The sequence below is a fragment of the Xyrauchen texanus genome, chromosome 8 (assembly GCF_025860055.1).
Source record: "Xyrauchen texanus isolate HMW12.3.18 chromosome 8, RBS_HiC_50CHRs, whole genome shotgun sequence".
Taxonomy (NCBI): domain Eukaryota; kingdom Metazoa; phylum Chordata; class Actinopteri; order Cypriniformes; family Catostomidae; genus Xyrauchen; species Xyrauchen texanus.
The window spans coordinates 6277365-6287698 of NC_068283.1; the positions used below are offsets into that span (position 1 = coordinate 6277365).

General features: G+C 38.0%; 1 protein-coding gene across 1 annotated transcript in view; it reads right to left on the reverse strand.

Moving 5' to 3' along the window:
- LOC127648066 (alpha-1,6-mannosylglycoprotein 6-beta-N-acetylglucosaminyltransferase B-like) overlaps nucleotides 1-8709 on the reverse strand; it is a 206345-nt gene extending 197636 nt beyond the window's left edge. The window contains 2 exon segments of the mRNA XM_052132658.1: nucleotides 3707-3819; nucleotides 8629-8709. Of these exon segments, the coding sequence (XP_051988618.1) occupies nucleotides 3707-3819; nucleotides 8629-8696 (181 nt within the window). The 5' untranslated portion in view covers nucleotides 8697-8709.
- Between the last annotated feature and the right edge of the window lie 1625 nt (nucleotides 8710-10334).

Below are 10334 nucleotides of genomic sequence, written 5' to 3' on the forward strand. Positions count from 1 at the left end.
GTCATTATAACATTTAACTGCTGCCTTTATCTCTGCGAAAGTGATCAGCCTAGCAAGGTTTTGGCGGAGTAACTTGCGCACTCGCAGAGCATAGAGCGTAAAGTTGAATGACAGGTGACGAGAACCAATCAGAATGGATAAAATAACATTTATCCAATTCTGATTCGCCAGGGACGCAGCGACCTGCGCCCGGAGGAGAATCTTTAAGAAACCAATTAGACACCAGCTTCAGGTCACATGCTGCCCGAAAATTTAAGGACACAGATAGACATCCATTTGTCCGGCGTCCCTCGTCCATGAAACCGCATGAAACATATTGAAAAACATAGAAAATAGTTAACCGATTAAAGACAGTTTTTATTAAATGCTGAGGCTCTAACTACCAGCCTGCACATCGTATGAGTAAACTATTTTATTTTATTATTTTATTTCATTTTTATATCATTTTTGTATTCATGTACACTCACCTAAAGGATTATTAGGAACACCATACTAATACTGTGTTTGACCCCCTATCGCCTTCAGAACTGCCTTAATTCTACGTGTCATTGATTCAACAAGGTGCTGAAAGCATTCTTTAGAAATGTTGGCCCATATTGATAGAATAGCATCTTGCAGTTGATGGAGATTTGTAGGATGCACATCCAGTGCACGAAGCTCCCATTCCACCACATCCCAAAGATGCTCTATTGGGTTGAGATCTGGTGACTGTGGGGGCCATTTTAGTACAGTGAACTCATTGTCATGTTCAAGAAACCAATTTGAAATGATTCGAGCTTTGTGACATGGTGCATTATCCTGCTGGAAGTAGCCATCAGAGGATGGATCCATGTTCTCATTCTGTTTACGCCAAATTCTGACTCTACCATCTGAATGTCTCAACAGAAATCAAGACTCATCAGACCAGGCAACATTTTTCCAGTCTTCAACTGTCCAATTTTGGTGAGCTCTTGCAAATTGTAGCCTCTTTTTCCTATTTGTAGTGGAGTTGAGTGGTACCTGGTGGGGTCTTCTGCTGTTGTAGCCCATCCGCCTCAAGGTTGTGCGTGTTGTGGCTTCACAAATGCTTTGCTGCATACCTTGGTTGTAACGAGTGGTTATTTCAGGCAAAGTTGCTCTTCTATCAGCTTGAATCAGTCGGCCCATTCTCCTCTGACCTCTAGCATCAACAAGGCATTTTCGCCCACAGGACTGCCGCATACTGGATGTTTTTCCCTTTTCACACCATTCTTTGTAAACTCTAGAAATGGTTGTGCGTGAAAATCCCAGTAACTGAGCAGATTGTGCAATACTCAGACCGGCCCGTCTAGCACCAACAACCATGCCACGCTCAAAATTGCTTAAATCACCTTACTTTCCCATTCTGACATTCAGTTTGGAGTTCAGGAGATTGTCTTGACCAGGACCACACCCCTAAATGCATTGAAGCAACTGCCATGTGATTGGTTGATTAGATAATTGCATTAATGAGAAATTGAACAGGTGTTCCTAATAATCCTTTAGGTGAGTGTATATTTCTATTGACAAGCCACCACTGGTATATATAGGCCACATTTTAAGACATCATAAGGTGTGCTCCTGACATGAAGGCTTTTTCAAATGGTAGGCTCTAACATACCTTTTTGTGGCCAAATTCTAAGATAGCATCACTTCTACTCTTTAGAGTAGTCAATCCCATAATTCAACATGAAAGTTGTTGGACAAAGTGGGTGAAATGTCAGTTATACCCTGCATACAAAACTGCATACTGTCATATTATGTACTACATTTGATGAAGGATACAATTTTTTGGCTGGTAAAAAAAAATCAATCTTTAGGTATGCAGGTGTGAAGTATGAATACATTACAGACGTACATTTCCAGGAACATGTGCATTGTCCTACGACCCGAATATGTGGCATAGTAAGAGCAACCTCAAAAATACACTTGTATTTGAGTTTTGAACACTGGATGGAATAGGGTGGAACCTTTGCAATGTGTCCGGGGACATTATTACACTGACGCACACACCACAAACAAACATACACACAGCAATTCAGTTTCAGTGATCAAGCGATAGGTAAACAACCTCTTAACACTATTCTTGTACAAAACGTGACTTGTGAGATAAATCAACTTTGCAGCCACTGTAGGGCTCAATTTCTTGAACACAGAAGCACGTCAAGTCTAACTATCACCAAAACGTTAATTCAAATGTAGTATCATACGTGTAAACAAGTAACATTAAGTATACATTTTTATAGCTATAACTACAATGAGTGCGCAACCTAGCATAACTAGTTCTTTCAATTAATTAGCCTCATACTTAAACTTTGGGAAACGTTTAATGTTACTGAATTGGTGCTATTTTGGCGAATTTCTAAAAAGGATAGATTAAAAACAGAGCCAATATTTATGTGTTTGGCATGTTTTGATTATTGGAGTATCATGTTTTTAGCTTAGCAACGTGCTAAATGCCATTTATATCAATTGTGAGTCAAGGCTTCCATGTGCTTCAGATATGAAGTGCTATTTGCATGGCATTTCTACCAATGTAGAGCGTTCCATTTGAGTTAGGGGGCCTTAGAAGGCAGCTGTCAAGGCAATTAGCTTTTAGAACAAAGCCATTGATCTAATTACAAAAACTCAAAAGCCATGTCACAAATAAAATCACTGAAGAAATGCCAAGCCCTCGTTTTTTTAATCAGTGTTGAACAGAATCGACATGATTCCAGTAAATTAAGCTTTGACCGATACAAGGTTCTGGTCTGAATCATTGTACTGAATATACAGTATTACCTTTTACCCATAGCATATCACACATACTCACGTTACCAGAAATAAATGCATTAACATTTGGTTATTATACACTAAATCCACAACTTTCTCTCCCTCATACATATGCAAAGATAAACAACATTAGTTGTTTTATCTAACATACAGGAAAAGTAGAAAAAATTCCAAGTAATTTCATGCAGCCAAGCTTTGCATTCTTTATGAATGCCGCAATCACGAATGATGCAATCAGGTTTTACCCCCCCTCAAATTTAAAATCTATGCCACAGCCACATTTAAATCCATTCCATATATTTTTCCTCAAAGGATACAGTATGTGTCTGCAAAGAGTATCTGCAGGTTATCTCTGGGCTTAGGAATAGCTAAACCAAGAGAAAATAAAACACTGCTTGCAGAATAAAACCAAAGTGGCCACTAAAAGAAGGATGCATCTTAGTCATGATCTTTTTGGGCATTGATGTAATAGCGATTGCCTCTGCATCACTGACATGCACAGAACAGGGGCTACAGGGGCACAAGCATCTGCCCCTTTTGTTCATAAATCTAAAGGCGCCTCCACAAATGGAAAGGTGCCCTTTTGAGTGGAGGTGCCTTTGAGAACGCTGAGATTTAAGCGGAGGTGTCTTTACTACATCACCACCCCACCCCCCCAACACACACACACCCATTATTGCCATCACTGCTCTGCATAATCTATACGCATACACATAAAAAGTTATGACAGGAGACAGATGGTGTTGTCTACAGCCAAAGATGCTATTCACAGCACACTGACCCCCGAATAATTAAGACTGTTAAAGGCCAGTTCAAAACCCACCATTACCCCCATTAAAGAACCCATCAACTGACATTCTTTAAATGCCAGCAGATGAATTAGACATGCACACAGTCAGCACAGGTAGACATAAAGAGTCGCACATTATTAATTTACCTTCAGTTCGGATGCTGAATGGGGAATCACCTAGCCGCTTGGCTGAGAACTGTCCCCCCAGAGAGGTCATTAAAAAACAGAGACTGAAGAAACCGATGCCTGCCACAAAAATCCTGCAATGAAGAGAACAAAACAGGAATACATTCAGATGTATAAATGTGTTAGGTAAATAAATAACTGCTGTAATGAGGGAAAAACACCTATAAAATTATGAGAATATCTCATGTTTTCTCATCGTTGTCTGGGAGTTTTTTTGTTCATGGTATAATAATAACTTTGTGGTATAATACCTGCTGTGCACCTACTGAAAATTGTCCTTTAGAAACTTTTCCTTTAAAGAAATAGCTTGCCAAAATTGTAATTAATTTCACTCATGTTGTTCTAAAAATGCTGTTATTTTTCTGTGGAACACAAACGATGAAATTTCAAAATCTTCACAATACTTTTTTCCATACAACAACATTTTCAAGTGACTAGTGACAATACTACTACTACTACTACTAACAATAAAAAACATTAGATTAGTCTATATGAATAAAATGATAGCTTGTGCTCCAAAACCTAAGGGGCAACCTTCTAAGGTGCCGTTCACACAAGACACATTTTTGTGTCCATCTGCAATCGTTTCCCATTGGTTTTCTTTGTCAGCGTGTGCTAGATGGAGTCTATGGACATTGTGCTACATCTAGCCATTTTTTTTCTTGTGCTTTCATGCAGAAGAGCTCTTTTTTTAAGATGCTATGTCAAGTAAAAAAGAACATCAACAGAGCAAAGTTTGATACACCTTCATTCTGTTATGTGTTGCTCTGTGTCTAGCTTTTTTAGCGCAAAAATGCATTTTGGTCCTAAGCGGATGGCCCCTAAGGCAGCATTTGGAACGCTATACAGTACATAGGCAGCATTTGGAACGCTATACAGTACATAGGCAGCAACTCCATTAAGAACACACGAGACTCAACTCACTTGATTCCAATTGGATTCTACATTAGCATATGGCTAAGCTAATGATGTGATAGGCCTACTCTAATAAGCATATTACACTGTATACACAAATATTGGGTGCAATATTCAAATGTTAATTAAATCGAACTAAATATCGATGGTTTTCATTTTGTCAGTGAATAATAAGTGCACCTCTAATGTCTTAATAAGCTGTTTAGGGAGGTAGCAAGGTTTTGGAACAGATATCCAAAGACTGCTAAAGCCGCAGAATAGTTTTGTGTGAGGAACAGACAAATTGAAGTCATTATTTAATGATAATCTTTCCCTCCACTGAAACTCTGAGATCTCATTCACATCTGTGTCCTACAAAATAATGGTACGCCAACACGGAAAGTTTGGCATCATTTACAGCTAATTCCATTCATTCTTGCATTTTTAGTGGTCGACCGTAACGTGGCAGCAGGAATATGTGTCTGAATATGGCACTATTAACTTTCATTGTACTGTATGGAAAAGACCTGCATAAAAATTATCCTTTTGTGTTCCATGTAAAAATGCCCCCATTCAACTTCATCTGACACATCAAAGTTCTCATTAAGGCAATATTTAAATGCACTGAAAGTGGTTGTCTGCTGCTATAGGGCTTATTCAGAAATAAACAGAACTAGGCGCTGTTGTCTCTTCTAAAAGATGTTGTTACCTTATTCATCCTTAGGCAAATTTATGCTTGCGTCACAGATATTTGGACTAAGCGGGTGTAATTAAAAGCACGAGTCATGTGAGAAAGTTGCTCATAGAGTACAAAAATGAAGGCCATATGTTGACAAGTTGGGAACAGCATCTGGTATACCTGGGTGGGGATAGTAAAACTATGGGCTGTATCTTGCATGGTTGTTAAAGCTTTGGTATAATCAATAGCTTTTAGGTATAAAGCACCAAAGGGTTGATGTATGAACTACCACCTTAATGTATTTGGGCAATGAACGGCACTTAACCTCTGAGAACTGAACGTGTAATACGTCCATTTGTATAAGTGTTAGCTAAAAACTGTTTTCTTGGGAATATTCTTTTAATTAGTAATCAATGCAAGTTATTATTTTTTTCTCTAGGTTTTCTCATAGACTTTTGTAAAATCCCTTAAAGCAAGTTTCTTAATGGTATAGTTCTCTAGGAAGTGACATCATTTATGTTGGAAACAACAGCACAAACATCAAGTTTTAGTAATGAATGTGATGTTTTTTGGTATACATTGGTTCATGTCACTTTAAAAACGTCTTTCCTACTTGATTCAATTGCATAAATCAAATAATAATCGTAATTACTCTGAAGTGAACAACGCCCTTAACTCAGCTCAATACCCTTAACTCAACTCAATGCCCTTAACTCAATTCAATACCCTTAACTCAATTCAATACCCTTAACTCAACTCAATGCCCTTAACTCAATTCAATACCCTTAACTCAACTCAATACCCTTAACTCAATTCAATACCCTTAACTCAACTCAATGCCCTTAACTCAATTCAATACCCTTAACTCAACTCAATGCCCTTAACTCAATTCAATACCCTTAACTCAATTCAATACCCTAAACTCAACTCAATACCCTTAACTCAACTCAATACCCTAAACTCAACTCAATGCCCTTAACTCAATTCAATACCCTTAACTCAACTCAATGCCCTAAATTCAACTCAATATCCTTAACTCAACTCAATACCCTAAACTCAACTCAATACCCTTAACTCAACTCAATGCCCTTAACTCAATTCAATACCCTTAACTCAATTCAATACCCTTAACTCAACTCAATGCCCTAACTTCAACTGAATATCCTTAACTCAACTCAATACCCTAAACTCAACTCAATACCCTTAACTCAACTCAATGCCCTAAACTCAACTCAATATCCTTAACTCAATTCAATACCCTTAACTCAATTCAATACCCTAAACTCAACTCAATACCCTTAACTCAACTCAATACCCTAAACTCAACTCAATGCCCTTAACTCAATTCAATACCCTAAACTCAACTCAATGCCCTTAACTCAATTCAATACCCTAAACTCAACTCAATGCCCTTAACTCAATTCAATACCCTTAACTCAACTCAATACCCTAAACTCAACTCAATACCCTTAACTCAACTCAATGCCCTAAACTCAACTCAATACCCTTAACTCAACTCAATACCCTAAACTCAACTCAATGCCCTTAACTCAATTCAATACCCTAAACTCAACTCAATGCCCTTAACTCAATTCAATACCCTTAACTCAACTCAATGCCCTAAATTCAACTCAATATCCTTAACTCAACTCAATACCCTAAACTCAACTCAATACCCTTAACTCAACTCAATGCCCTAAACTCAACTCAATACCCTTAACTCAATTCAATACCCTTAACTCAACTCAATACCCTTAACTCAATTCAATACCCTTAACTCAACTCAATACCCTAAACTCAACACAATGTCCTAACTCAACTCAATGCCCTAAACTCAACTCAATACCCTTAACTCAACTCAATACCCTAAACTCAACTCAATACCCTTAACTCAACTCAATGCCCTTAAGTCAACTCAATACACTTAACTCAACTCAATGCCCTAAACTCAACTCAATACCCTTAACTCAACTCAATGCCCTTAAGTCAACTCAATACACTTAACTCAACTCAATACCCTAAACTCAAATCAATACCCTAAACTCAACTCAATACCCTTAACTCAATTTAATACCCTTAACTCAACTCAATGCCCTAAACTCAACTCAATATCCTTAACTCAACTCAATATCCTTAACTCAATGCCCTAAACTCAACTCAATATCCTTAACTCAACTCAATATCCTTAACTCAACTCAATGCCCTAAACTCAACTCAATGTCCTTAACTCAAATCAATACCCTAAACTCAACTCAATACCCTTAACTCAACTCAATATACTTAACTCAACTCAATACCCTTAACTCAACTCAATACCCTTAACTCAACTCAGTACACTTAACTCAACTCAATGCCCTAAACTCAACTCAATATCCTTAACTCAAATCAATACCCTAAACTCAACTCAATACCCTTAACTCAACTCAATACCCTTAACTCAACTCAATGCCCTTAACTCAACTCAATGCCCTTAACTCAATTCAATGCCCTTAACTCAAATCAATACCCTAAACTCAACTCAATACCCTTAACTCAAATCAATGAGTAGTGATGGAAATATTTGCTTGTATTCAGATTAAAGGCTTATTAATTGAGACAAGTGCACGTGAAAGCAAAAGTCTGAAAGCCTTTTATAGGCAACCGTTTTATAAAAATATTTAAATCAATAAAAACACAATAATATTCCTGTTTAATATAAGTTACAGAGTTCAAATTCTGGATAACAGTATTTGACCGAAACAGGATGCCCCAAAATAATTGCTCCCGCCAGATAAGCGCCACTGTGCGAATGGTGCAAAAGACGACTTCAGTTACATTTCTTACACAACATCCTTTCCCGAGACTTTCATTTCACCTCTTCTCTCAAGATCTGAGCTGAGTATAGTGCCACCAAGTCTTCAAGAAAACACAAATGGCTATATTTAACACAGTGTTACAGTTTGTACACAGACATGTATCTTTATTTTCTTTGTAGTTCATGTTGTAACACTGGAACATAATCGTGACGAGACAAAGTTTGCGTCGTTTTTGGTTGAAAATCAGCGTTCGAAAAAGTGAACATGTCAACCAAGTCTTAATTTTATTTTTGTATTTACTTTTTTATCGGAGTATATAGCCTATATGGTTGACAAACTTAAGACCAGATACGAATACAAAGTCATTCTGAAGGGTCAAAAATGGAACTGTCAGTGTTTGCATATTTGGACATTTTTTTATGACTTCACTGTAAAATAATTTGTCAGGTTAATTGTAAATGTTAAGGTTATTAAGTTGTTAAACTGCCCGTAATCGCATAAAGAATAAGTCTTACCTGAAAGGTTTGAACGTCAGAAGGCATCTTCTCACCATAGTTATACACTCGGTATTAACGGCAATCATTTTTCACACGTAAGCAACAACATGCAAGATATAAAATAAATCACTTGTTTTAACCATTTTTTTCTGTTGTGGTTGGTAAAATGTACGTTTGTAACGAAAAGCGATTCCAGTGATCCAAATCTCTTTGATGAAGTTGTTCGATGAAAGCACAATCCAGTCCGAAGATGGCTGGGTAACCACCAGGTCATTTGTTAATGAAATTAACTCGTATTCACCATAGTTTCCAACAATAGCGTCAAAATGAATCCAGTAAGGCATCGGTCCATCTCTGTATATAATGACTGAGGTATTAATGAGTCCAGCAGAATCGCTCCCAGTCGCTCCTGGGGGGCAGAAATGAACGCGTCCCTCAAGAATTCAGCGCGTATTAACTGAACGCAGCGGCGCTACTGGATTATTTCAACGACATTTCTAACGTTTGCTTAGATGTGAGCTATCAATGTCACTCTGTTTTTTAATATTGTCTCATTTGCTCAATAAAAACAGAAATATTCTACAAATGAGCTGCTAGAGAGTGAATCTTAAAGCAGAAACCGCGCAGCTGTAGTTTCAGCACCTTGGACAGCTCCCAGTGCACACGCAAACGGCATCAAGAGCGCCATCCAATGGTCTTCTACCAATTTACTTGGATAATCTGATCTGAAGTGACGAATTGGGTCTTTGTGAATGCAGGGTTTCTGTGTGTTGTGTGTGTCAGTGCTGTTGCCACCTCTGTGTGGTTGAATCTCAGAAACCGTGCCGAGATTTCACGCCAAAATCGAGAGAGAGAGAGAGAGAGAGAGAGAGAGAGAGAGAGAGAGAGAGAGAGAGAGAGAGAGAGAGAGAGAGAGAGAGAGTTATGAGCAAAACGATGTTTTGCATGAGACAATGAAACCTTTTGTACCCCTTTTATTTCCCATTGTGACATTGTTTTCATGATAACTTTGCATAACCCAACTCTATAGTCATTATAATGCAAAAATACAAAAATGAATGATATGCTATTTATTATTGTTAATGAATACACATTATATTATATGTTTTATGCATATACAGTATATAATATGCAATATACATTATACATATATAATGATAATAAATAAAAATGCACGGTGGTGCAGCGGTTAGCACTGTTGCCTCACAGCAAGAAGGTCGTGGGTTCAAACCCTGGTTGCCCCGGCCTTTCTGTGTGGAGTTTGCATGTTCTCCCGGTGTCTGCGTGGGTTCTCTCCGGCTTCCTCCCACCATCCAAAAGACATGCAGGCTAGGTTAATTGGTGTCTCCAAAAAAAATTGCCGTGGATGTGGAGGTGAGTGTATGTCTGTCTATGTGTGGCCCTGCGATGGACTGGCGACCTGTCCAGGGTGTCCCCTGCCTTTTGCCCAATGTTAGCTGGGATAGGCTCCAGCCCCCCGCGACCCTGTACACAGGATAAGTGGTTGATGATGGATGGATGGATGTTCTGACATTGTATATTCCATGCTACAGTCAACAAATGAAGCCATTATCCTTACTTAATTGGATTTGAAAGTTTTACAAGATTAAATTATTTATTTATTTTTTTTTCATTTTGTTTCATTGTGCCAACATGATTAAGCTAAATGAGGTCAAATCAATGTACTATAGTAATATTAACTCAACTTCTTCAGGTTCCTCAAA